The sequence below is a fragment of the Carassius gibelio genome, chromosome A6 (genome assembly GCF_023724105.1).
Source record: "Carassius gibelio isolate Cgi1373 ecotype wild population from Czech Republic chromosome A6, carGib1.2-hapl.c, whole genome shotgun sequence".
Lineage (NCBI taxonomy): Eukaryota > Metazoa > Chordata > Actinopteri > Cypriniformes > Cyprinidae > Carassius > Carassius gibelio.
This window is the reverse complement of record NC_068376.1, coordinates 29,503,806-29,531,742: the sequence shown is the minus strand read 5'-3', so window position 1 is coordinate 29,531,742 and position 27,937 is coordinate 29,503,806. Positions and strand designations below refer to the sequence as shown.

Genomic DNA, 27,937 nt, shown 5'->3' with positions numbered 1-27,937 from the left:
ATGTTTTATGTGCATCTGGTATAATTTGGAGTACCGTGCAATACAATGGTACATAAATATGGTAATAGTTTAATATCATGGCATATGTAGAATTTGTCCTTCTATCGAACATCCTTTGATAAGAAGTATATTATTTAAAAAAAAATAATAATACTTTTTACATTTCGCATATAATATTTAAATCATCTTCCGTGCCACAACAATGATGGCCGCTGGCTCCTTCTTAAGGGACTCACAAGCGTGGCCACGCCCATTGTGTGTCTGCACATGCGCACTACCGATCTAAGACTTTTATTTTGAAAATAACCACAGTGACGATGATTTTGTTGACGTCACTGCGTTATTGCGCTAAGGAAGCGACTGACAAGACATCGAACTGTCGATCTTTGACAAAAAAACAGTGCCTTTTCTGATTATTTAATTGGTTCAAAACGTGTGCTGTTAAGTTGTTTTCAATGCACATCTGCAGTAAAGTCTAAAGGGTCAGAATCAGTTCGCCAGACTGCATTGAGTTGCTGTCAGCTCGCAGCGGTGAAGTGCACACTTATCGACCAACATCAGGAAACCCCTGGAGCCTTTCTATCGATCTCCATCGATCCGCTGAGGATTAATAGAGAGTGATGGGGGCTCAGAGGAGCGAGGGACGCAGAGACTGGCTCCAGCAGGATCTGACCGAGCAGCAGATCCAGACAGTGGTGAGTCAAACTCGTGTCTTCATCATCATCATCATCATCATCATTCTCTGTATGCACCATAACTGAGCATGCACCACAACCTTTCCACGTCACATTCACCCCCCAAAAATTAATAAAAGAAAATATATTTTTGCACAAAGAAAACTAAGCCTGTTTTAGGACAAATCTTTTTTTTTTCTTTTTTTTTCTTTTTTTTTTTGCATTGACATAATTTTCTCGACAATCGAGCACGTTATGCATTTTTATTTTCATCATTTTTAAGAACAAAATAGTTTAGTGCTTCAAGTTTAATGTATATATTACACTATATTATCCTTTAATAAAAAAAAAAAAAAAACTTTAAATCTGTAAAATGTTGCAGTGACTGTCAAACCATCCTTGCAAATACATACATGAACTTGCAATTATAAATCAAGCATTTTATTATATTATGGCCATGCTCCTGATTGGATCTTGGTTGTTGCATCCTTCTTTATGACCATTTACACTTTTTCTGGATATTGTGAAAATGTGTTTTTCCGAACAGCAGAATCCCTGGAACATCATGATCAAACACAGACAGGTTCATCGCAGGGGACGGCGCTCACAGATGACCGTCAGGTAAGTCCATACATTTGCATGATTTGTTTTCATTGTTAAACTACTATGACCTCAGGTTAACGTGCTTTAAGACATGTGTGGCTCTCTCAGAACATCACTATGTTTAATTGAGCGTGTCATTGTGTGAAGTTACACAGATCCTGTCATTTCCATGGATCTCCTGCGAACTGTTCTGCAGCCCAGCTTTAACGAAGATATCCGTGCTGTGTTCAGAAAATATATGAAGGTGACTGATCGATCAAGTTATTTTTTGGGGACTTTTGATGTGGGATTAAATTGCTCTGAATGTGTTATGTATTTTATTTTGTGCATAGTTTTTTGAGAAGGCAGCCAGCAATGTGAAAGAGAATGTAGGAGGAGACGTCCAGCCCGAGCAGCTTATCAGAGACGCCTGCAGAAACTGCCTGGAACATGTAAATCAGGATTTATATATATATATTTTTACATAAATAAATAAATAAATAATATATGCATGCATGCAAGCAAAGATTTGTGGTAAATCAACCTATAAGGTAAATGTTTGGTAATGTGCTGTTTTTGTTTTAGGCAAAGCAGCTCTTTCCTGATGTCGAGAAAATGGCCCCAAAACCTAGTGTTGACCCCACAGTGAAGGTAAATTGAGAATTTATTTTCATATGTTATTATATCTGGTATTAACCAGACTTATTTTATTTTAGTGCTAAGTTGTTGTTTTTATTTAATTAATTCTTTTTTCTTTTGTTGGTTCCACAGCGTGCACGGCAGCCAGACGACTCCTCTGGCCAGAGAGGCAGCCCCATCCCTAAAAAGGTAAAATAAAAAGCGTATTTGGAAATATTATTTTCTGTTTGAATATATTGGAGTATTTGTAACATGTAAAGCTGTATTTTCAGCATCATTCCTCCAGTCTTCAGTGTTACACGATCCTTCAGAAATCATTCTGATATACTCATTTGCTGCTCAAGAAACATTTCTGATTATCTTTGGTGAAAACAGTCATGCTGCTTAAAACAGGCGTAAACAAAGTGATGTTAGTGATGTTGTTCTGAATACTAAATATATCATTTTTTATCTTCAGAGGAAAGGTCGTCCTCCTGGTTCAGTTGTACAGTACGATAGACAAGCCCCGTACAGCACTGCGTAAGTGTCCAAATATTTTCTCTATCGGATGTCTCCCCATATTAAAGATTCAAGCTTTTGACATTTTTAAATGTCCTCTGCAGAGCAAAACCCAAAGTATCCGAGCCAATAAGGCGAGAAGGACCTAAGGTAGTTACAATGTGCATTTGGATTAAAATAGCACAATAATTGATGCTAAAGTGTTGATATTAAAGTAAGTGTGTTGGTGTTTGTAAAGTGGGACCCATCCAGACTGAATGAGAACAGCACATTTGTTCTGGGATCCAGAGCCAATAAGTAAGTGGATAGAGGTTTGCTCTAACTATATTATAGATTTCACAATAGCTGACAAAAACAGGACCTCGTAAACAATATTAGGGGTTTAACAAGAACTGATATCATTTCAGGGCTTTGGGAATGGGTGGTACAAGAGGAAGAATCTACATCAAACATGCAGAGCTCTTCAAGGTACTCCTCTAGAGTTCATTAAGCTTTTTCTCTGTTCATGTGGAGGTAACAGTAATATCTTTTGTGTCTCAGTATGCCGCTGACGCTCAGGACAAACACTGGCTTTCAGAAAGACAGCATATGAGAGCTACCGGTGGAAAGATGGTGAGGACGTTGTGTTTGTGTTGAAGAAATAATTCACCCAAAGATTATTTACCTTCAGGGCATTCAAGATGAGTTTGTTTCTTCATCATCTCAGCAATGGGTGCTCTGCAGTGAATGGGTGCCGTCAGAATGAAAGTCCAAACAGCTGATAAATACATTACAATAATCCACAAGTAATCCACTCCATCAGTTAATATCTTGTGAAGTAAAAGGCTGCGTCTTTTTAAGCATTTTTTACTTAAAACCCATTGCTTTCCGGCTAAAATAGGAGTCCTCTATCCATAATAATGCTTTCTCCAGTGAATAAGTCATCCGGTCTGAATCAGAAGAGAAATATGCACAGATAAAAAAAAAAAAAGGATAACAGGAGATGGATTTTTCACTGGAGGAATTTTGATCAGAAGCGTCAGTTTAAAGTTAAAATGTCTTAATGACGGATTTGATTCTCATAAACACTTCTTCTTGTTTTTACTTCTCAAGACATTAAAGCTGCAGTAGGTAACTTTTGTAAATATATATTTTTTACATATTTGTTAAACCTGTCATTATGTCCTGACAGTAGAATATGAGACAGATAATCTGTGAAAAAATCAAGCTCCTCTGGCTCCTCCCAGTGTCCTATTGCCATTTGCAGAAATACATCGCTCCCGGTAAGAAAACAACCAATCAGAGCTGAGGTCCGTAACTTTGTTTGTGTTCAAAATGTCGAAAAATGAACAAAATAAGCGAGTACACCATGAATCCATTTTCCAAACCGTGTTATAGGGTGCACCTATAATAAGTGTTTATATTCGGACTATTTTGGATTGCTTCGCGGATACCGCGGCGGAGTAACCCAGTACCTTTGTGATTCTTCATAGACAGAGAGATGTTCTTCCGCAAGATGCAAGCAGTTCTGTTTATTAACCGCTAGAGCGTCAAAAGTTACCGACTGCAGCTTTAACTGATGGACTTGGTGTAGATTATTGTGACGTTATTATCAGCTATTTGGACTCTCATTCTGACGGCACCCATTCACTGCAGAGCATACATTGGTGAGCAAGTGATGCAATGCAACATTTCTCCAAATCTGATGAAGAAACAAACTCATGCACATTTTGGATGGCCTAAGGACGAGGATATTTTTGCCAATTTTTCAAATTCCAAAAATGAAGCATTAAATAATGATTCATCATCATCATCTTATTTAATCCGTTTCTCTTCTCAGGCCTATCTGCTTATAGAAGAGGATATTCTTGATCTTGCCCGAAGTGAAGACTACAAGTAAATAAAAAATGTCTTACTGAATAAAGGATTAGATGAAAGAATTTTGCATCACCATTTTTTCTCTGAATCTTAGGGACTGCCCTGATTTGAAGCTGGATGAGTTGAAACCATTCGGAGTGCCCTTGTGGATGGTGGAGAAAATGCAGAAGGCAATGGAAGCACAGAAAACAGAAAATGAACTTGTCATGTAATACCAACCTCGTCTGGCAAGTCACTGGACCACGGACACTCTCGAGTGTTACCAATTTAACATAACTGTACCTTTTTGTTGTTTATGCTGTTTGTGCGATGTTCACAGTAGACCCAGGCATTATGATCAAGTTGCCCAGAAATTGTTCTGTTGGAGGTTTTCTTGCCAAATCAAAATCCCACATTTCATTTTAGTGTGCAATTGTCTAAACTGGTCTAGATTTGATTTCTTTCCTTTTTTTTCAGTTATCAAATGTGTGCTTTTTTTCATGACTTTGTATTTAAAAGACTTCAATATCTAACGAGGCACATATAGAGCCTCAATGATTTTTTTAAGTACTCTGGTTAATGGACATTTATGTTTGTTTTTGCGTGTTTCCCATTATCCTTTTTCCTGATTTTAACTAATAATATTGTTTATCATTTATGCTTTAAAATGGAATTGATTTGGCTGTTTTTATTTCTCTCTTTTTAAATATATTGTATTGTTCTTAAAAAACAAAAAAAGAAAAAACTAAAGTACTTCCTCTAACAGAACTATATAATGAGCTTAATGTTTTTACCTTATAGTATATTTTGTAACTTTAATGGTTTTTTTTTTTTTTTTTTTTAATGAAATTAAAGTTTTTAACTGACTGATTTTATAGCTTATAAAAAAGGGTAGGGTATGTGTTTAAATATTTTCTTAATTTCATACCCGTTACACTCACCTACTGTCTGTTATAACTGAAAATGTAGAACAGTTTATTAATGTATGCAAGTATATTTACCAATAAACAGTTTTTATGCTACGTGGTGTTTTTAAATTAATACTCCCAATTTATAACAACTAGTAAAGGTTTAAATTTAATGCATTGAAAGACCGAAACAATGGTTATGGACACGCCTACCTGGCTGTATTACCCAATCAAATCAAAGTAAGTCGTGCCTGGCATCAGAGCTCATTGGTTACTATGCTATCGTTTTGTTCATAATCCATGTTTCTGATTGGTTTAAATGACGGTAAAGGCGGGAATTCCATTGGCAGCCTCAGTTTAAATGGGGGCGTGATGTGATTTAAAGGGTTAGTTCACCCAATTATCAAAATTATGTCATTAATACTCACCCTCATGTTTTTTCCAAACCAGTGAGACCTCTGTTTATCTTCGGAACACAGTTTAAGATATTTTAGATTTAGTCCGAGAGCTCTCAGTCCCTCCATTGAAGCTGTGTGGTATACTGTCCATGTCCAGAAAGTTAAGAAAAACATCATCAAAGTAGTCCATGTGACATGAGTTTCAGTGAATCATGCAATAAACTTAACACATTACACATTTCACATTTCACACAACCTACAAGAATTGACCGTGAACATAAATGTCTGCCTTTTTTGTTTTTTCTTGTTCGTAATAATGTAAATTGTCAGTTATTGGTCTGTGTATATTATTTATATGTTGTATGACACTTTCCTAAATGAAAATAAGACCAGAATGTTGACTAATTGCTTTGTTTTATTTACATTATATTTAAAATATATAGGTTTTAGGTACCCAACTGATCAAGTAAGAATATAGTCCGAAAAAAAAAATTCTGTATTGAATTGAAAGGTTTACGGAATATAATTTTCTGCAATGCAATTTCAAAACTTGTATTTTATTTAAACTAGTTTCAGTACCTAACTAAGCAGGCACAGTAGACATCCTACTTTGCAGTTGTGGTGATTACAACAGCCTGATGTATTATTTTGAGACACCACCTCCACTTCCATTATGTCCTCCAAGCTTTCATCCTCTTCTTGCCAACCATCTTGGTTAGAAACCCCTTCTAACCAGGCTTCTTGTGTGGGTTCAACAGACCACAGTGGAACATTAACTCTTTGAAGCATTTCTTCAAGCAAAACATCAATCTCTACTATGTGGTTCTTCAGGTCTAGGCTTGCAGTCTCCTCTACTGATAACCATGGCGTTTGCACCATGGCCGCCCGAGCTGCTACTTCTGAAGTTCCTCCTGCATAACCTGCATTGACTAGGGCTCGTCGATCTTTGCGCTGGGTCAGAGGGAATATCTCTTGCAAGACTTTGACCTTCTTTAGGTCCTGCTGGAAGTTTTCCAAACTGGACAAAAAGATCACCCAAAGTCGTTCAACCTGTTCTTTGTCCTCTTGTCCTTGCTCCATTTCTATCAGCAGACTTAGCAGCCTCCGATGAAGCCCTGAAACATGAGTCGAACAAGTCAACTATCAAAACTTTGAATGTGGCGTAACTGAATATGGCCTGTTTCTAGTTTTTGCAGAGCAGAAAAATACTGAAAGGGCAATGTAAAATTTCTGCACCACTAGCATTACCAAACTGCTTCCTGCTTGATTTCTGTTTCTGCTCGTCCAGTCTTACCTGAGCATATTTTATGAGCTACTGTCCTGGTTTCCTCCAGCTCCTCTCTAAGGAAGCTCCCATCCATGTTGCTCCCCAAGGAGGTGGCCATTTGCTGGAAGCAGGCTGTCACTTTGCTTAGGGCGGCCTGTGCCCGCTCGCATTCATTCACATGCTTCTTTCTGGTTTGGATTTCCACCACCGACTGCCGCCAGCGACTCATTACCACTCAAGTGGTGGACAACCTAAACTTTGCAGACAATTTAAGAGTTAGTGTTGATCGCAATATCAGAATTGGTCTGGCCATTCTGAACTAAAATATTTGTAATGATATATGGCATAGTTTTGGACTTCACTAGATGTATTTTTAAATTCATTAGTCTTGTAGTTCATTGTTTTCTCTCAATCTAATCCCAATTAAATGGATTTACCATAATCATTTCTTTTGCTTAAACAAATAAATTATTTGCCTTTATTAGTCTGGTTTCTTTCTGGTTTTCTTTTGTTGTAACTGTTGTACCACTTTAACATTAATTATTATGTTACCTTATTTTTGATTTCGTTTTGATGTGATAATGTTCATTTAAAATGCTACACCCTTTTGCATGCAGATGCATTTGTATGCCAAACATTTTAGAAAAGAGAAAATCCACTTACTGGTAACTTGAGCCTCAAAGATATCCGTATGGTTTCACAGTCTTCGGAAACTTGCGAGTTGTTTTGGTATTCCTGCTTCTCAGCGTGATTACACCTGTTTGAGACACTTCTGCCAACCTTCTTGTATTTGTACGCTCACCTGTGTTCTTTTTCCAAAGCTTTTATAGAAGCCGGTCTTCAGGGACACTTGTTAAAATTAGGCCCAAACCTTGCAGTTCATGCTCCCAGAATACTTTGCACAATAGATCACTATGTCAAAGTTCTTTCTTTCTCAGAAATACATGCAGTGTTGGGAGGACAAGGTTTTCGATGCATAATGAATGTATGTACGGTTGTCTATATATATATATATGTGTGCATGTGGGTGTGTGTGTAATAATTTGTGTGCTGTGCACAGTGGTTTATGTGAAGTTAATTGTCCACAGGGAGAGTGGTATGGTATTGTGGAGGAGTAGACGGGGATCCTTTATTGACTCCCTTGTGGTTACTTGGGCTTGTTTGAAAGCTGTGTGTCACTTGATCCAACACGTACACTCCCATGGGTCAAGTCTCCTGAGCAACACCAGAAAGTTTAACTCATTCAGTTAGCAAAACAGCAAAGCTGTAATAGGCACTGACAATTACTCAGTCATAATTATAATCTGCTTCAAAATTGTGATATAGGAGGTATTCCTTTTATATAAAGTTATGTGCATCAATTACTGGATTCATTTTAGGATGCCAGTTGCAATGAAAATCCAGTGCATGTTTTTGTCCTTGTCCAGAACAATACTCCAGCAGTGTTCAAGTATGGTAAGTGTACTTCATTGCTCTGTTAGATATGGAAGAATCTTTATTGATTATCTAACAGGTGGCTTTAAAGTATTTGTTCATTCTCATAGCAATGACAAACACATATTCACTTATTTAACATATACATTACAGCTTGGCCATTGATATGCCTTACAAAGGCAACTAGGAACTTCAACGAGAACATTGAGACAATGATTGAAATTATACCACAGATATTTATAAGATAATGAAAAGCGAACAAATTCATCTAGTATTGTTGAACACATCCTGTGGTTTCTGTTTTAAAGTGTGGACAGAGATTCATCCTCTTTTGCATGTTATTTATATCACAGTTGTTGAAGACCCATTGGGTGAGCTAGACACGATACAAAAACACAGCGATCTGATGCAGTCCAAAATCATTGCTTTCAGCTTGCATTGGTAATCAAGCCTTAGCTGCTAAAGTAAATTATAGTTGGCCCTGCATACAATGTGAGGTGGGTTACAAGGAGTAGATGCTGGTATAATCTGGTGCAATGGAAAAATTGGGTGTCTGGGATTAGCGGATATGCATCAGTCATTTGGCTTTTGTTCTTTTACAGGTCTGGCTAGTCCAAAGATCAGTCCAAAGACCAACCAATGGGGTGTTATGTGGCGATGGCCTCCATGATCTCATGGCACAGACATTGGCAGAAGCCGTAGAACACGCAAAGGACCAGGGTGGAGGGCACCAGGCTGACCAAGATCACTCCCATCGTGAGCTGCTGGATCATCAGTAAGTAGATCCCCAGTGGCAGCGAGCTGAAGTAGACCAGGCAGAGGAAACCCAACAAAAAGCGAGGAACCGAATGAGACGTCCATGCCCGGCACTTCTGCACGGGCAGGTGGCAAGGCAAGGAGTCAAGGCTGGCCGGCCGATACAAGCGCACCATGTTCAACATGCTCATAGAGTCAGAGGACTGCGACTCTCCAGGGACTTCCATGATTGTGATGACGAGGCAGTCGGATGAACTGTGGGCCTGCTCGCCTCCACTCAAGCTGCTGGGCGTCAAAAGCACCTCGCCACTGGGTGTGGTACCACTCTTACGTGCCTGGTCCTGGTAAGTCAGAATAGCCAGGATGTTGCTGTCATCTTGAAGCAACCAGATCTCCTCGTCAGGGACGTGAGTCTCATGGCGACAGAAGGGGCAGCTGATGATGCTCGGAGACGAATCCAGCTCCACCATCTTCTTGAGGCATTTGGCACAGACACGATGCAAACAGCTCAACACTTTTGGCTTGCGGGACCGGGTGTCAAAGCGATTGTAGCAGATCTTGCACTCCAGTTCCTCCACCGTATAAATCACTGGTGCCTGGGAGCCCTCAGTCTCCGAGTCAGACTTCTGGCTCATCCTGAGAGATGGAGTGCAGTAACAGCCGAGAGGACTGGAAGAGCCAGGAAGCTGGTGCAAATGTTCAAATTAAGCAAATTTAAGTATTCTATAGGAGCAGTACCTCAACACCGTCCTTGTTAGCCCTTGTTTTTCTGCTTTGTGTTTGTTTTTCACCAACAACGATTGCTTAAATTCATCTTTTCAAGAGCTTGCAGCACAAAATGCTGATTAGAAGTCCACAGAATCAAAACTTAGTCCTGACAGAAAGCTTAATATATGTCCATGACATGACACCATAATGTATTTATGACAAGCAGAAAAAGCTCAAATGCAACAATATGCAAATTCATTGCTTGCATTGATCTCCATTCACTTTCCAAGCTCAGTTCCAGAACTTACTTGGGTTTTTCCAGCATGAAAAAGACAAAACCGAAAAGACAAAGAAATCAAGTCAGTTGACACCAGAGAGGTCCAAAAATATTCCATAGCACGGCTGTCAAGCGTCTGCCAGTTCCTTTGAAATCAGAGTCTGGACACGGAGTGTGTTTTTGCCTCGTTATCCATAACTGATTCAGGAATGAGGTGGAAGAATCACAGATTCAGATAAAGTCAGCAGAATCATCCTGAATACTGTCAGATATGTTCTTCTTCTAGTAATGGCTACACTTGATCATGACTTTCAACTATGAATGCTTATATTGTCCTCTGAGTTCTTGAAGCTCTTTGTTCCTTCTGCAAAAACTGAGAGAAGAGACAGAGGCGTTATCTAGATAAGAATGTAACTGTTTGCAAAATGCAAAATGTCAACACTTTGCAGCAGATCTGAAGAACATAAGAGGGAATAGCTTGATATCTACACTTACCTTTAATAAGTAAAACTCTTCTAGTGTCATTGAGCCAGCAGCGCTAAAAACCCTTTGCATTCATCAAGCCCTTCCTATCAGATGTATAGATGTCAACGTAGGGGTGGGCATGGGTGATAGAAAGCATGCATATACCGACTGCCAAAAACAGTTCTAGTTGTACCTCCCAATACTCACAATAGTGGCTGATTGTTGACTTTTTAATGTCAAATTCTTAAACGTTTAAACCAATATTTGGTTGCATCCTTGTTTATGCCAAAAATGTATGTTTCATTGATTACTTGGCTAAAAGAGATCCTTAGATGTGCTAGCCATAGGCATGGAAAGCCATTCAAGCGAAGGCCAACGAAGGCCATAAAAACTTGATTACATATGCAATTAGCTCCTGTATTCCCTGATTCCCTGTGGACGTGACTCACTCCGATCTGACAGAGAGGCAAACAAGTGATGCAAGTGGATGTTAACGAGAGTGGCAAACATGCTAATTTAATTTCCCACTACGAAACATTTCATTGTTTTTCCTGATCTCTTTCCATTTCTCAAAGTGCAGGTTGTTTCGAATTTGAAGCCAGTCTATAAATAGCATGTGTGCGGTGCTAGAGGATACAGCATCCCCCACTTCCCCCCAACCTTGATGACTGTGATAAGGACTGTCACACACACACACACACACACACGACCAACAGTACAGGACGCAGTGATGCACTAAAATTATGACTTTGACATTGTATGGCAGCGTGTCTCTAAGGGTTCCTCAGCTAGTTCATGTTAATGGCAGCAGACAGTCTGTTGAATAAAAGCCAGTGGGTCAAGCATGACATCCACATGAAGCGAGAGGAGCGAAGGTTAAAAGAACGCAACTGTCATGGGCAATTTATTTGCCATTAAAATGGCAGCAAGTCAATATGTGCTTAGTGCACATAAATACATGCATACATTCATTTAGCTGAGTAATCAATGCAGTTGCAGTGGAATATATTCAATGTGTTATACTTGGCTGCAGACAGTTGTAGTTTCCAGTGCCTTGTAAATAAAGATCTTTATTCAGATTAAGAATGTGCTATTTTTTAATGCAAGTTGTGTGATGCTGAAATTTCAAGGGCTAGATATGACTTTATCCTCATGTTGGCTTTAAAAAAGCATTGACTGGAAAATTTAGCATGCGTAGAGCGGAGTGGTTCTAAAATTGTTTTAATTGTCTTCATCCAAAATGCAATTTCTTATTTTAGGTAAAATGAAGATGTTTTGTGAGATTCACACGAAAACTCTCAATCCCGAGGTCTGTAATGAAAAATCAATTTCTATTTACTTAAATCTTTGTCTGTTCAGGATGTCTAAAGAATCCTGTTTCTAAAATAATTGAAACTGAATAGTGATAATGATGAAGTGTCAGCTGTTGTTTGTTCTCTTCTTGCTTTGGTGACCTGTAGTGCCAGTAACCACAGGGGATGATTGCGTCTGTGTGAAGGCTATGTGTTTGTGTGAGAAGCGGAAATAAAGATGCAATGGGCGTTCACAGGAAAACACCATCTGTGTCTGGGTGCTGTGGGTTACATAAATAATACCAGTTCACCTGCCTGCCCCGATGTTTACGTCAGCCTTTTGAGCAGCATGCAGACCTTCTGAAATCCTTCTTATTTTCACTGTTAGTTTGAACACATAAACCTTCATTAAGCATGCTTTCTAGGATTTATATGTAACAACTTCATGTTAAAAAAAAGAATATGATAATGAAGCTCAGAATTTAGACCCTAGATGCATATGTTAAGGAACACTGATCAATCATACTAGTGGTTCCAGGCTGACAACCAATGTTTACAAACCACAGTAGTTCAGTTAGATATGCTGATAAAGCCTGTTTTAAAACCATTAGAAAGAAATAACCACTTATAACCTAAAATAAGCAAGAACACCCATTGGTTTTCTTTTAGATGCATAAAAATGTGCAACAAGCATGACTGTTAATGTAACATTTCGATAACGAACGGAAAGTTCTCTTGGGATGTTTCTACTTGCGTGTTATGATGTGGTGTGCGTTCAAGTGAGTTTGGTCAGAATAAAATGAATGTGACATGTTTCTTTTTCTCTTTTCCAGTTCTAGACAGGAAGCTTTTTTGCACTAGTGCCACAAAATGCACATTAGATGTGTAATTGATGCTTGCAAATGACCGGAGGGTATCAGGACTGAGACTAAATTCTGCAGGAAAGTACAGTTCTCAATGCAAAGGACCATTTAAAACTGACAGGATGATTAAAATAAATCATCAATACAAAAAAAAAGCAGCAATATATACTACCAGTAGCAGAATTACAATCCAAATAGCATTAACAACCTATATGTATTTCTGTAATGTGATGCATTTCCAACTATAACTCATATTCAGTTAGTTAAAAATGTACTTTTATCCATCAGGAACTGAAATGCCACTGGGACACATTTGAGCAAGCTTTTTGAATGGGACGTGGAAGCTAAAGGTCAAGTTCATTCTCAAGAGCATCTCTTCATATATCACTGGTAACATTTCTTCATATTTATTGTTATTTGCTATCATTTCAGTAAACAGCTTTATATTACTGTTAACTATTGGAAAGACTCTAGAAAGGCTGCATTACCTACAACACTAATGGAAATAGTTGTCTGCCGGTTATGTCAGCCAAAAACTGAAATTCTTCACCATTTGAATCTAATTTTTTATAATGTGAACTGCAAAATAAGACCTGGGATGTGTATTAAGAAAGGGTGAAAAGTGTCAAAAATGTCTTAATTTTAGCACCTAGTTCAACATCTTGACAGGAATTGTGTCTTATCACCCAGCAATGCACATGTGAATGATTTCTGTGCAAAACTAAACGGACCGAACACAATACAGATAAATAAAAGTCCTGTCAATTTATTTTGACCAGCAATTTAATTTCTGTCAGAACTGACAGGAGCTCATCACACCCAGCAAAACCGTCCGGATATCAGCACTAAATGTACCTTAGTACTTGTAACTGGACGGAAGGATCTCAGACTCTCCACAAAACAAGGTAAACTACAAATAGTAAGCATTACAGACACATTTTCAGACCGGTTCAATATGTTAGAATAGCTTTTGAAAACCATAACAAAGAGTTGCTATTACATATATTGCACAACCATAAACAAATCTGTCAATTTATGCATTTGGGTTTTCCCTATAGATGCAAATAACTCAGTCTCTTTTAAAACAAGTTTCATTTTAGAGAACAGCCTTATTTTTCTGTCACTTCTGGCCATGGAGGAAAAAAGTGCTTTTTTTTTTTGGAGTTGTTCCTGATTTAGTGTGACAGCTCAGCGGTGATTTCACATGCGAGTTAGCATTCTATTCACTGAAGCGCAGGGATAAAACAGACCAACCCACTCAGGTAACCAGTGGCCTTGTTTACAGTGAGTGCCAAATGTGAAGATAGAGATATATATTGCAATGTAACTAAATGTCCTAAAGTGACCAGTTTGGCCAAGACATGCTATTTTGCAATTGGGAAAATTGCCAAGGCTGAACACTGTCATCATAAATAAGCATAATTGAGTTTGAGGTGCAAAGCACTTCTTAGAATCTTTCCATCATTACAACACTCGCATGTTTTTCATGAAAGCTATTAAATTGGATGCTTTTGTGAAAATCTGATGCTTTTCAACATGTATTTAATAATATGTTTGCATCTTGCATCTAGCACAGACTCTTTAAAGTGGCAGACTCTAATAATGATGGTGTTCAAGAGGCTTTTTCAGTGAAGTAATTACAATTCATCCTCCACATAAGACATTATATAACATGCTAAGACTCTCTCACTTCTCTCAATGACTGCATTCACAGTTCATTAGTGAGGACTGATACTCCTGCTCAGTAGATTAACTCTTCAGCTCTTGACAGACGATTTGTGCATACTATAATAAAAGATATAGGCATATTTCATTTTTTTTTTTTTTTTTTAATAATCCCTTTTTGGGTGCAAACTCGTTTTGAGAACGAGTTTGACAAATTTTCGCATCCATCAGATAAAATATTGAGAGTTATGAGAGATATGTGCAATGCATTTGTCGGAGCTTGCTGGTTAATGATAAATGACAAGAAGAATTTTCTTATCGGCTATTTTTAATGTCCATCGCTGGTTTAGATCCAACAGGTTTTTTTTTTTTTTAGACTAGCTATTCATCGATTCTTGTGGATTTCATTAGAGCAACATAAGAACAACAAATGTACTGATATTAGAAAACGATTCTAGTTTTTCCATTAAATAAACACAAGCGGCTCATCGCATATATTAGCCTACGATATCTGTCGCCTAGATTTTTTTGTTATTGACGTTTTTACAATAACGCCGTCGCTTTTCCAACTCATAAGCCGTTTTAATATTAAATGACAGCTCGGATAAACCCAGTTAATTATTAAAACTAATTTGCCACACGTTTGCCTTTAGAAAAAAAGTCGCGTTCCGCAGCGTCGCAGATGTCCATCAAATGCCTTGCGCTGAAACGTTGATTATGCGTATAAACATTGGATGCAAATTAATAATTTAATGCACGGAGCCACGGTTTATATCATGAGCTGTAAGCGTTTATAATTCGCAGTGATCGCCAATGACACTCACCCTCAGGTCTTGATTGCGCCTCAGAAAACAGTATCCGACCCTAATAATTGTCTATTACCGACACATTTTCCTTTTCTCGTCGCTTTGTGGTGAGTCACAGTCAATCTCGAGGTCCCATCTGTCCGACCACAACAGCTACATCCCCCTCATTGCGGTAATGCTCCAGCATCAGAAGCTGCACGGATTTCTCCTCAGTGGTTGCTGTGGCAACAGGAGCCAGCGCGAGCTCCGATCCAACGCGTTTGACTTCTCTTACCGGACGCACGTGAGCACCGAAGACGGTGATGATAGACGGGATACTTTGACGTTGATTCGCTTGTTTTTCAGTCACGCAAGAATAATTTTGGCGTTGATTTTTCCCCCATAAAATAATAAAGGCATCAAGCGCATATTAAATATAGCCTATTCTGCGTATTAATTAATTAGTCTTTTTATACAAGGTCAATTGTCTGGAAATCAGTTAACATGGCGGATGACACAGCAAAAACAACTAGATTAACAACCTGTCATAAAAAGCATGATGGTAACATCACTGACAGTGACCTTGGAAGCATGCAGCTGTGAGATAAAGAGGAGAAAGATTATGGCATGGCAGGGATGCATTAAATAAAAATCCCCCCATACCCCGGAATTCTCTTGTTGTAAGATAACAGTGATTTCATGGTGATTTCCTTTTTTATTTCAGACTGTTGGCAATACAGAATATAACAATACAGAATTGAATCTACTTCATCTCATTATATTGTATCCTGACCCTACCATCCTATATACTGTCCCTAAAGAGCTACTGTATAATCTCAAAAATGCACTCTCAAAAAATAAAAATAAAAACCTGAGACTGTGTAATGCTGAACAACCAAACATTTTATTAACATAAATTATTATGTACATTAGTATTTACACTAACACAAAATACTCTGCCACAAGGAAACAAATCTAAATAAATAAATATAATAACATTTTTCTATTATAAACACTATTTACCCTCCCATTAATACATGGGAATGTGAAATGCTGAACAACAATACGGTTTATTAACAAACAAACATAATTTAATATGTATGTTAGTAGCCTATTTATACTTACAAGAGGTAGACTTTTGGTAGAGAACTTTTGGACTATAATAATAATTAAAAAAAAAACATATTTTTTCTACTATTTGGCATTCAGAATTATAACTAATTATGGCTACTTTACACATCATACTGCATTTTCTTGATTCTATCCTTTTATCAAAACTTTCCAAACAGATGCATACGTCTGTCATTTACAGATACAAACTATTGGTCTACATCACTAAGGTCCACTCTGTCCAGGGCCTCTTGATGTACATGCCATACAGTTACATTATTAAGGCAAATACACACGTATCAGTATGCATTCAATGCATCATGTTTATATTTCAGAGCAATTTAAATATGAAGGGGACATGGTTTTTAAAACTTTTAACATGCATGATTTCCTTTAATCATGCTTTAATAATTCATAGTTCATAAAGACCTCACCTGAAGCCCTGAGGGTCCAGCTACTTCTTCCTCAACATGCTCTATGACATCTTCACAATTTGTCTTAGTTTTCTATTTAAATGAACTATGTTAATATATGTTAATATAGCTATGTTCTATGTGTTAGTTTGTCTGTATCAGACTAGCAGTAAGATAGATCAACATTAGAATAAAATACAGCTCATATTCTAACATTTTATCATTGTTGAACTATATAACATTGATTAGTGACTGGTCAGTCACTACTGCTAGTTTATTTGTGTGGCTAGTTATTTTTCCTACTTTCACTCTTGACTGCTTTATGAAAAAGCTTCTTATGTCCCATCTCTTCTTCTTGGGTGGCATCTACAAAGTACAAAAAGGGACAAAAAAAAATAAATAAAAAAAACGGAATATTAAAATGTTTTTACTCTGGCCTTTGTATGAGGCAGAGAGACAGCCCTGATAACTTACCGTCGGCGTCGTCAACATGCGCGCGCGCACACACACACAGTACCTAGTACCTAGCCCCCCCCCCCCCCCCCCCCCAAAAAAAAACCCTCCCCCCATGGTACACACTCATATATTATGCAAACAAAAACTTTGATTTTGGATGCGATTAATCGTTTGATAGCCGTAGTTATTTAATATTTGGGTTAATTTGGCATTAAAACAAAAAAATATTTTTGGAGGTAATTTTTTTTAAGATTTTCTCCTTCAGAACTGAATGTATAACTTGATGTGCTACTTGGCATTTATTTGTATTATTAGTGAAATTTGTGAGTGAAAATAATTTCCTATTTGTGTGTATAAGCTTTACTAGCAATTCTGATTTAGACACATTTATACAATATAGGTATTGAGGGTGGTGCTGGTGTGTGTGTGTGTGTGTGTGTGAAAATGGACATGCATTGCATTGGGGTGTGTTTTTGATGCTGTTTAGTCTGTCACACTGCAGTCACTGCTTAAAATGTCATGTCAAGAACTAATTTTGATTAAAGAAACACTTTCAGAGGTCAGTCCAGCAGATGTCGCCATAGTTGTTGATAAAGAACACCTTATAAAGTGACATGAGGATGGACAGGTGCAAGCGACAGGAATCACCGTAAAAACAAACAGACGCGCATCATTTGAACCTGTCATTGTAAAGAAGAAGAAGAATAATAACCTATAAGAGTCACATTCCAACAGACTGTTTCCCATAAGAGAAACTTAAACCATAAAGGCCTAAAACATTCTTAAAAACGATACTGTAAACAAGCAGCGCAATGAAATCATAAATCTCGAGTCACTACACGTTGTGCTTTTTTTTTTTTATACCTGCTATACGTGTTAAAATGAACCGATTTACACGAAACTCTCTTATTAAGTGTGTTCTGCAGCACCGAGAACCAGCTTCTGTTACTTTCTGACAAAATAACCGAGTGCACGTTTGGTGAAGGCTATTCTTAGTTTGACACGCAGAGGTTTGTGAGGGAGTTTCTGTTCAAACAGGAAGCCGCTCAGCATCTCCCGCGCTCTCACACGCGACCGAACCCTCAGCAGAGACACTTCGTTCTGTTGCCTTAGAAACTCAACTAACGGTTTTTATTTCGCGGAAAAACTCTCCGGAGATCGAATAATTGAAACTTTTTATTGTTGTTTCTTTTTGCCTTATTCGAATCTTTTTTATCGAGGGAACGTTGGCTTGAAAACTTCCCCAATGAGTAATTTATACGAAAATATCGACGGTCAAGAAGAACTGGACTTTCCATTACTTTTCTTGTTCAACCAACCTGGCAATGACTTACCTCCAGATGACCAAGGTTAATGAGTATCACTAATTATTCATTATAATTTTTAAACTTTTGACTAGCTTTATTCACATTTTTTCTGTCCTTTTATAATTTACCATGTTTTAATTGCATACAAAATAAATAATTATCAAAGTATTAATCAAAAAGAGAGCTATGAAAAAGTAATTATAGTATATCAGAGCGTGGTACCTCATTATTAATATGTACTATGTGCATGCAAATTCAAAGAATACAAATGTATCTACTATTTTATTTGCATTATCGTGGTATTACTATTATGTACTGTTTTGCTTCAGAGAGTTGGTTTAAAAGATAAGCTGCTTGGGTTTAAAAGTAGGTTGCACCCATTATGTGTAACCAAAGATGCAGTGGAAACTTTCACTGCAGGTAACCATTTAGTTCTCTAGTATTACAGCCTGGTTATTTACAGGAAACATTCAGAATATTCTTTAAACATCCTGTTGTTTAAAATACGAAATAAACACTGCTAAAAGCTGGTAAGATGGTTATTAATGTGTTTTCCCATTTGTTTTTAGCTGACGATGCTGGTATCAGCTCCAGCCACGGTACCAATCAGACTCATCAAGACCCATCTTTGTACGATGAGGAGTCTGTTTCCCATTTTTCCCACCATCTCCCCACCGATGACCTTCTCACCTACGGCCAATCTGATCTCAGACACTCTTTTGGGCACTCCTCCTCGCTTGCCAACCACCCTGGAGCGCTCCAAGCCAACGGCCCGAGAATTGAGATCACCTGTCCTGACCTGTACCCACATGACCACGTCCACACCAACCCTGTGAACATCACTCGGCTAGACATCCCTTACAGGGAGAGCCAATGCCTCAGTCCGGCTAGCAGTACCTCGTCCACTAGCTGGCATTCAGATGGCTATTCTCCTGGAACATACTCCCCGTGCATCTCTCCCGGTGTTGGTGAAGGAACGCTAGCCGGATTGACCGAAGCTGTCCTTTGCCCGATGATGCAGGCCATCCATGCGTCTGGTTCTCCCAACACGTCCCCTCGCACCAGCATCACAGAAGACACCGTCCTGGACCGCCGTCCCACCTCTCCACGGCCTCGCTCGACTTCTCCGCAGGGGAAGCGCACTTACGCCGAATACGAGACCCAGAGATCTCAAAGCCCCCGTTTTGTCCGAGACGAACCCGCAGAGTTCTATCCCATGGCATACCAGGAGGACTCCTTGAACAGCTTGTGCAACAGCTTGACCAAACCGGTCCCTACTAAGATTGTCCGTCCCAATCTAGAGTATTCTGTCCACACGGAGAGCCAGGCGTGCCTGTTCCCAACTACAACGGAAGTGAAAAAAGAATTCACTATGGAATCGTGCTATTTCATGCCTGCAAACTGGTCCAGTCAGGCTCTCGTAGGGGTTTGTAGGTATGATATAATCAATCAATTAATTAGTCCGGTGACAAAGCCTTACATTTGTTCCTTTAACAGCCTTTATCCACTTAAAAACACATAAAAAAAGGCTCTTTATTGGTATCAGTAGTTCTGTTAATTGGCATGGAAACATTCCATTCCACAAAAGGTTGATTATAGTAGAAAACGGTTCTTTGGAATTTCTAACTGTTATTTAAACTAAGAAAAAAAGTGGTTCTTTTAAGAACGGTTCACTGAAAGGTTCCTTGGGAAACTTGCTACCAAACACCCATTTCGTACAAATGAAGAAAAACTCATGCAACTAATTATAAGCAGCGCCACAAACCACAGGAGAAAAACAAAAATGAGATCTCTCAGTACATCTGTTATTTCTCATGTTTAGGAGACGAAATGAATGCTTACGTGAAGTCTCCTGAAAGAGAAAGCTTTGAGAAATAAAAATGCCAGATTCTCAGAGCGAAGCAGAATCGTATCATTTAGCGTCAGATTAAAATGTTTGCACATCTAGTCGTGGCTCCTATAGATATATTTATAATCATAAGTTATGAAATAAGTGATGTGTGATGGATATTGTGACTGAACAGTTTCTCATGTGTTAGTATGCCAGTGGCTGCGTTGCCTGCTCTGGACTGGTCTCTTCCCAGCAGCACTGAGCAGTACGAGCTCAGGATAGAGGTTCAACCCAGACAACACCACCGGGCCCACTACGAGACCGAGGGCAGCCGAGGGGCCGTCAAAGCATCTTCCGGAGGACATCCTGTCGTTCAGGTAAATCGAGGACAACTCTGCGTATTTAGAAGAAAAGTCAAAGCCGTGGGAGTGCGGAAAGGGTAGTTTTGCTTGGTTTTGTAAGGATGCGTGGGGAGCGAATACATCTATTCTTGAGAATCGTTGTGTGTGAAAATGTGCAGGGACGTTTGTGAGAACAACCGAAAGTGTGCCAGCGAAACTGAGACGGCTGTCAGTGAAGAGCTTGATAACAGAAACAAGGGGGAGAGATAATGTGATGGTTGTGGTGACGTTATTTCCCTGTTACGGCACAAAGTGCTGTGTCCACATTTAGGGAAATGAGGATCTGTGTTTTTGCCGTTGCTATCGCTTAGACAATACATCATCTACACTGACTAAACCTTTCACTCAACTCACACATATCTCACGCAGAGCATCATTTCTGTTGAAAATGAAGATAAATGACTTCATCAAAATCACCAAAGGCACTTGTAGTCAAATAACAGGCACTTTTTTTTCTAATGCAACCACAATCACACAATTTTATTTATAGTTTATCTTCAAATGCTAGTTCACCCTTTGGTTGTTGGGGCTGTGTGAAGCATGTGCAGATGTAAAGTGTGGTTTATGAACTGTCTCAGTTGCGAGGGTACACCGGGACCGAGCCGCTGGCTCTACAGATCTTCATCGGCACGGCTGACGACAGGAACCTCAGACCTCACGCCTTCTACCAGGTCCACCGCATCACCGGCAAAACCGTCACCACCAGCAGTCAGGAACGAATGCTGAACGGAACCAAGATCCTGGAGGTGCCACTGGAGCCCAAGGAGAACATGAGAGCTGTGTAAGAAGATAATAACATACATAAAGATGACTGGGGCAAGTTGTCTCAAGCGCTGAATCTCAGAAGCTATGAGGTTTAGAGTTAAATTTACAAGTGCAGAAATCCAGCAGTGGGTTTAAGTGTCTAGTGCAATTACACCTGTATGTTTGGATCATTAGTGTAAATTTGATCATCCAAAGTAATTTATTATTTAACATTTATTTAGGCAAAACAGTAGCTTCTACCTTTTTTTTTTTTTTTTGCATCATGAAGTCTTATATTATATAATTGTATAGTTGAAGCCATAAATAGATTGTATAGCATGCATTTGCATTGCAGATGTTCTGTGACAACCTACCCCATGTAGTGTAAAAACATTCCCTGCTGTTGGACTTGCAATAATAAACCTGGAGAAATATTCTGGAAAAAAAAGAAAAAACTTGCCCAAATTTTGTCTCAGTTAGATGGTAGATGTTATTTTCCGTTCTCAGAATATAAAGAAAGAAGCAAAAAAATGAAGAAACAGGAAAAGAATGTGATAGATTAAAAAAAAAAACTGATTTGCCTGATAAATGTTTGTTCATATTTTTAGAGTTGACTGCGCTGGTATCCTGAAACTAAGAAATGCCGACATTGAGCTGAAGAAAGGAGAGACAGATGTGGGACGGAAAAACACACGAGTGAGACTGGTCTTCCGTGTCCATGTTCCTCAACCCGGGGGCCAGTGGATCTCTCTCCAAGTGTCCTCGCAGTCTATTGAATGCTGTACGCATTGAAACTTTCATTTCAAACTCACTATTTTAACCATACATTTTAATGTTACATTTTTTGCATGCATAAAATTATGTGAAAAGTAATTTTCTTTGTACAGAATTGACAAGTTGTCAACCTATTATAATTTTTTATTTATTTATACTTAACATGTATGTTTTATTATAACATTTTATAGTATTTAATATTAACTAAAATGCATTTGCATTTGTTATACAGCCAATCATGCACAGTTATGATGCTGATGATATCAGAATGGTCAAATGTCATATTTTCAATATCAAATGCATGAACGCCTCGGGTTGTGTTTCAGCTCAAAGGTCGGCTCATGAGCAGCCAGCAGTAGAGCGTCAGGACGTGGACCACTGTTCGGTTCTGGGTGCACCACAGATGATCCTTAGGGGCCAGAACTTCACATCAGAGTCCAAAGTCATCTTCTTTGAGAAATCACATGGTGAGTAAAACTCTGCAGTGAAGGGCTCGGCCACACTTGTTTTGATCATAAGTGTAATGGTAAACCAATGTGTATTTCAGTGGCTAATGTGGGTGTCTAGAGAGCAGAGAGGTCGTCAGTGGCTCCAAAAAGTATTCGGACACACTTTAAAATGTCTGAATGTCATTGCATCAGATGGTAAACTAACATTATTGGCGTAAACTAACATTATAATGCAACAAGTATCCAAAGAGTCACTCTGTATCTCTGATGTGACATTCAACGTTATGTCAACAGTTTCTGTGAAAACTAATCGGTTAAGGTGTCAGTTCAGTTAGCGAGATGTTAATCTCACTTTACACGGATGAATAACTTTCAAAAAAGCTGACAAAATGTGAAAGTAGATCATCTGATTTTGTGTGGCAGCTTGTTAACAGCTCCAACCATCCACATATGACTCTTTTAATATTTGACTTCTTCAGGCACTATCAGCCATCTGTGGAGAGAATTAGCATACGATTTGTTTAAAGATGTATTGATATGGTTTGCATATGCTGAAAGATGATAGTCCAGGCTGGAGCCATGAGGCTTTGGGTTGCATGGTAGACTGCTGTATGGTTTGGCCAACCTTTGCAACAACTAAAGAGTGAGAGAGAAAAAACAGATAAGCCTTGCAAAGCTTGCATAAACACACACACACACACATCTACATAGCCGCCAGTTTGTCTGTGAGTGTTTAAAGACATCAGAAACCTCAGAACCAACACCTACGCACTATGCATAACCTTGAGACATTCATTCTATACCAAACACCATGGTACTTGAACTTAAATATTGTCGTGTCTGATTGCATTTTGAAATGCTAAAATCTAAATCTAAACCTGCTTTTAATAATTTACTCATTATTTTATCATTACTATGCATGCACCTTTAATAATGTTGTATTATTTGATAGTCAGTCTACTTAAAGACAGCTTTAAAAACAATGTTTGCAAAGTGCTTTTCAGCACACGGTATATGTACGTAAACATTTAAATATATATGGACGTGGAGCATGAACGTAAATCAGACAGTTACAAATTAAATTCAATTAAAGTGGCAGATGCAAAACCAATTATTAAATTAAATTACATTCAATTGTTTTTGGAAGCACCAGAAGTAGTCCAAAATGTCTGGAATATTTTTAATGGCAGTGTCCAGCGCAGGTCGAGTGAAATCTCAGAGTCACAGAACCTGAAGACAATAAGATATATCAGCCGTGACTCACACTGACATCCTATAGAAACAGCCTACACTTTCTGACGCAAGCAAAGTTTTAGCTGCACTTTCCATTTAGGTGTGCTAGTGTGAGAGGATGTGGTTATGCTCTGCACAGATAGCATCTACAAGCACAGAGTCTTTTTCCTTTCCTGTACTCAGTGTGAGAGTTGCAGAGCAGAAGTAACGCAGCAGGAGAGTGGGAGTTTCACCCGCTATGCATGCAACTTTCTCTCTGTTGCTCGTGTAAAAGTCGCAGACCAGTTATCTGTTGTGGCTTCCAACATCAAATAGTGACAGTGCACATGGGCGTTTGTTTGTGAACAGATGTAAAGTAGTTCTATGTTTAAATAAATTACACTTCCTTTCAAAAGTTTGGGGTCAGCAGAATCTTTTTTTTTTCTTTTTTTTTTTTTTTTTGATAGAAGTCTCTCACCAAGGCTGCATTTATTTGATCAAAAATACATACATATATATATTTTTTTTAAATAACCGTTTCTTTTTTGAATGTATTGTCAAATATAATTTATTCCTGTGTTCAAAGCTGAATTTTCATTACTCCAGTCATCAGTGTCGAACAACCCTTTAGAAACCATTATAATATGCTGTTATTCATAAAGAATATAACAGAATCTTTTGCTTGAAATATTATTGATGGTACCCATGCATGCTTTTTTTCCAGCATTCACATGACTGTTTTATTGTTTTAGTTGACTTGCAGATATGGGAGGCTGAGGCGAAAGTTTACAGAGAAAAAAGCACGTCTGTAAGTACTTCAGACTGTTCAGAGAGCAAAGTAATACATAGCCTTCAATAAAGCTGTTCAAAAGTTTAATGTAAGCTATGCTCTTGGCAGAACCTGCTGGTCTTGGAGATCCCTCCGTATCGAGACCCCAACATCTACCACCCGGTCAAAGTCAAATTTCACGTGTTGAATGGGAAGAAGAAATGCAGCCAGCCTCAGAACTTCACCTACACGCCCCTCTCAGGTGAAACCTTCAGACACTTTAAGAAACAAATGTGACCCTGGAGCACAACACCAGTCATGATTTTTTGACATCATTTGAAAGCTAAATAAATAAGCTTTCTGTTGATGTATGGTTTGTCAGGAGGACATTATTTGGTCGAGATACAACTATTTAAAAATCTGGAATCTGATGATGCAAAAAAGAAAAAAATCTAAATATTGAGAAAATCCCCTTTAAAGTTGTCCAAATGAATTCTTAGCAGCATATTACTAATCATAAATAAAATTTTGATATATTAAATGTAGGAAATTTACAAAATATCTTTACTTAATATCCTAATGATTTTTGGCATAAATGAAAAATCAATCATTTTGACTCATACAATGTATTTTTGGCTAGTGCTACAAATATACCCCAGAGACTTCAGACTGCTTTTGTGCTCCAGTGTCACAAATTCACAATGTTTTTGTTTTAAAACAGATCTAATGTTTTGGATTTCCTCTCCAGTGCCACAGATTAAAGCGGAGCCGCTTGAAGAATACCAGTATGCACAGTTAGACCGTACTGGCCGTCCCATCACAGGCATGTCTTGCCATCTTGCGGACGGTTGCATGATGCCGATCGGCCCCTCGTACCAGCGAGCTCACTGCATGTACACTGCTTCCCCACAACACACACCCATCCGTTACCCGCAGGATCACACGGTGCCAGGAGTCTTCTCCGGCTCCCCGGCTCATGCTTCCACACACAGCACCACCTCCGTGTCTACATTTGTGCCAAACACCTACCAGCACACCATGGCAGGTAACAGCTTCCAAACGGCCGCCTCTCTGTTTCCCACCCTCGACGTCTCAGAGCTCTGCTCCGTCACGGCCCATCAGAAGACATATGGCTCGAGGGCGTCCCCAACCACAGGGAGATCCCCTCCGGCCCGCAGCCATCAGCAGACATACCTGCCAGTGCAGCACCAGAGAAACGTCAGTCCTGTGAGAGTCACCATCAAACAGGAGAACCTGGATCAGGCCTATCTGGATGACGGTTTGTACTCTCATCATTCATCCAACAGTGCTGGGCAGTAACTGATCACATGCAATCTGGACTACGGAATCAGATTCCATAAGTGTACTTGTGATTAGATTATGTTACATATAAAAATGCTCATAATCAGATCTTTGAAAGCGTGAGAGTTGAAGAAGGTTCAACGTTGGGTAAAATCTCAGCGCGCTCATCTCTTGTCACTTTGTACCCAGCCGTCCAATCACGGTGGAGCATGGGGCGGGACGAATCCCACACCGACCAACCGCCACGTCCTGCTTGTACAACATTGACAGACCACAAAAAAGTAATTACATATACATTTTTCGACTTCCAAGACTAAGAGAAATATATCATTTTAACAACTAAATTAAATTAAATTTCATTAAATTGTTTTTATTATTCATCTATGAAACTATAAAACTAAATTATAACATGATTACAGACATACAGCACATCTCAGTTATGTGTGTGTGTGTGCAGTGGTGTGTTTAATGCATGCCGCTCTTAACCAGGCGGCTCTATATGGGTCAGTGCTTCAGTTCTGTTAAATATTGAGCTCTAACAGACCTAAAACACACACACAGGGACAAACAGGACACACTATCGATCTCTCAGGAAAGCATTCGATCACAAAAGCGCGTCCCCTGATCTAATTTTAGATGGAAAACTTTCCATTTTTAGCCCACTAACTTGTCTCAGCACAACGGCAGGAAGCACAACCAAATACAGCATGAGAGAGAGGGTCAGACTCTGTGCTGCCGGCTGGTGGATGCTTCGTGCACCGATGATGCACCACTCAGTGCCTTAAAAGTCTTCAAAGATAATAATACCCGGAGCAGAAGTCTTTGATTTGATCCAAAGACTGTCCTTAATGCTAAGTAATAGTACGTATAACGAACGCTTCAGCAAACAGAGATTCTGCAGGTGTTATGAAGGTAATTTTAAGACCAAGAGGAAAACATTTACAGAATTAAAGTCAACACTGTTCATCAGTTTTTTCTTCTTAATGTCTAGGAAACACAATATCATTAAAAAAAAAAAATAATAAAAAAATAAAACTTGTATTCAATTTCCATTGCAAAATATTTAAATAAATAAAAAGGAAAAAAAATGTGATGTTCTGCCTCAGTATTTTTGTCATTTTCCAGTGCAAATGTCTAAAGATTCTTAAATTGAGATGCATGTATTTTAGCAGCAAATTTACAAGATCGGTCTTTTTTTTTTTTTTTACTTTGAAACTGATTAAAATTGAGTTTAGGATTAAAACAAGCACAAATATATGTTCCAAAAAATAGACCTTATTTAAAGAACAAAAGAACATGAAAATTTTAAGCATAAACTCATTTAATTTTGTTTGGTTTCTTAAAAAAAAGAAAGAAAAAAAAAGAATTAATATTCCTTTTAAGGACTTTAGATATTTGCATTTGAAAACAAAAAAAATGAAAAAGATATTTTAGCAGTGTATGCAACATTTAACGCCGTGACTTTAAGACGTTCTGCTTTGATTTCAGACCTTTTTAAAGCCATAAATTGTGTCAGGATGAATTTGAAGACTTTTAAGACTGGCAGAAACCCTGTAAGCATCACTAATGATTATGTTTTTATTTTTCCTTGCAGTCAATGCTGTTATAAGAAAGGACCTTGTTCATAAAAATAATCTCTGATGTCAGTCGTGGAAGAAAACTGGCATCCTCTCTCAAGATACAGCATCGTCACAGATCAAGACGTCTTGGCATTGATATCTATTTAAATCGCTAGTTTGTCATATCTATGATTTATACACACAAGGGCGACCAGTATGATCATGTTCGACATTAAATCAGTGTGCTTTACTCTTGTTTATATATATTTAAATATATAATGCCTATTTTCTCAAATCATGCTTTTATCACAAATCGACCTTGTAAGACATATTTATCGATGTTCATTTCAAATAAAATGTTTTAAAGTGGCTGTCGCTTTATTTTATATTTGGGTAGTAACAGATACTTGGTTTTGGCAAACTGGCAGATAATAATAATACAACTGAAAGCTGATTAGTAATTAATAGTTTACTTTAACATTAGGCCATCTAACTGCTAATGCAATAATTTAAATAGTTGCGTTTATATATTACTATTCTTTTTAAAGAGCATAAGTTTGCAA

General features: G+C 38.3%; 4 protein-coding genes across 6 annotated transcripts; 2 read left to right on the top strand and 2 right to left on the bottom strand.

The window, feature by feature from the left end:
- Positions 1–324: 324 nt before the first annotated feature.
- On the top strand, positions 325–5,251 carry LOC128016021 (deoxynucleotidyltransferase terminal-interacting protein 1-like). 2 transcript variants are annotated; one of them, XM_052600332.1, is made up of 13 exons: positions 325–695; positions 1,225–1,295; positions 1,425–1,521; positions 1,610–1,708; positions 1,842–1,907; positions 2,028–2,084; positions 2,353–2,414; positions 2,498–2,543; positions 2,632–2,690; positions 2,801–2,861; positions 2,934–3,005; positions 4,213–4,268; positions 4,345–5,251. In XM_052600332.1, exons 1-13 carry the CDS (start codon positions 621–623, stop codon positions 4,460–4,462), a joined length of 939 nt encoding a protein of 312 aa, XP_052456292.1. In that variant the 5' UTR covers positions 325–620; the 3' UTR covers positions 4,463–5,251. The 2 variants fall into 2 exon arrangements, with proteins under 2 accessions (XP_052456292.1, XP_052456291.1); XM_052600331.1 differs by having other exon boundaries at positions 333–695; positions 1,222–1,295.
- A 681-nt stretch (positions 5,252–5,932) lies between these two features.
- LOC128016023 (regulator of G-protein signaling 9-binding protein) lies at positions 5,933–8,130 on the bottom strand. Its single transcript, XM_052600334.1, has 2 exons — positions 6,830–8,130; positions 5,933–6,650 (listed from the first exon to the last, which is right to left on the bottom strand). Exons 1-2 carry the CDS (start codon positions 7,029–7,031, stop codon positions 6,115–6,117), a joined length of 738 nt encoding a protein of 245 aa, XP_052456294.1. The 5' UTR covers positions 7,032–8,130; the 3' UTR covers positions 5,933–6,114.
- Positions 8,131–8,275: 145 nt separating this feature from the next.
- On the bottom strand, positions 8,276–15,333 carry LOC128016022 (E3 ubiquitin-protein ligase RNF182-like). The gene is made up of 2 exons (XM_052600333.1): positions 15,087–15,333; positions 8,276–10,350 (listed from the first exon to the last, which is right to left on the bottom strand). The coding sequence occupies exon 2, from the start codon at positions 9,625–9,627 to the stop codon at positions 8,884–8,886; it is 744 nt and encodes a 247-aa protein (XP_052456293.1). The 5' UTR covers positions 9,628–10,350; positions 15,087–15,333; the 3' UTR covers positions 8,276–8,883.
- Positions 15,334–18,079: 2,746 nt separating this feature from the next.
- LOC128016019 (nuclear factor of activated T-cells, cytoplasmic 2) lies at positions 18,080–27,743 on the top strand. 2 transcript variants are annotated; one of them, XM_052600324.1, is made up of 11 exons: positions 18,080–18,375; positions 18,903–19,767; positions 20,373–20,541; positions 21,144–21,346; positions 21,918–22,090; positions 22,410–22,550; positions 24,497–24,552; positions 24,643–24,775; positions 25,262–25,792; positions 26,005–26,094; positions 27,410–27,743. In XM_052600324.1, the coding sequence occupies exons 1-11, from the start codon at positions 18,273–18,275 to the stop codon at positions 27,454–27,456; spliced, it is 2,511 nt and encodes an 836-aa protein (XP_052456284.1). In that variant the 5' UTR covers positions 18,080–18,272; the 3' UTR covers positions 27,457–27,743. The 2 variants fall into 2 exon arrangements, with proteins under 2 accessions (XP_052456284.1, XP_052456285.1); XM_052600325.1 differs by lacking the exon at positions 26,005–26,094.
- The last annotated feature ends 194 nt before the right edge of the window (positions 27,744–27,937 follow it).

Coding starts and splice junctions, on each gene's coding strand:
- LOC128016019 (XM_052600324.1), top strand. CDS start 18,273: ATGAGTAATTTATACGAAAATATCGACGGTCAAGAAGAACTGGACTTT. Junction 24,553..24,642: donor ACAGAGAAAAAAGCACGTCT/GTAAGTACTTCA, acceptor TGCTCTTGGCAG/AACCTGCTGGTCTTGGAGAT. Junction 24,776..25,261: donor CACCTACACGCCCCTCTCAG/GTGAAACCTTCA, acceptor TTTCCTCTCCAG/TGCCACAGATTAAAGCGGAG.
- LOC128016023 (XM_052600334.1), bottom strand. CDS start 7,031: ATGAGTCGCTGGCGGCAGTCGGTGGTGGAAATCCAAACCAGAAAGAAG. Junction 6,651..6,829: donor AGCTCATAAAATATGCTCAG/GTAAGACTGGAC, acceptor CTCATGTTTCAG/GGCTTCATCGGAGGCTGCTA.
- LOC128016021 (XM_052600331.1), top strand. CDS start 621: ATGGGGGCTCAGAGGAGCGAGGGACGCAGAGACTGGCTCCAGCAGGAT. Junction 1,908..2,027: donor GTGTTGACCCCACAGTGAAG/GTAAATTGAGAA, acceptor TTGGTTCCACAG/CGTGCACGGCAGCCAGACGA. Junction 2,544..2,631: donor TAAGGCGAGAAGGACCTAAG/GTAGTTACAATG, acceptor GTGTTTGTAAAG/TGGGACCCATCCAGACTGAA.
- LOC128016022 (XM_052600333.1), bottom strand. CDS start 9,627: ATGAGCCAGAAGTCTGACTCGGAGACTGAGGGCTCCCAGGCACCAGTG.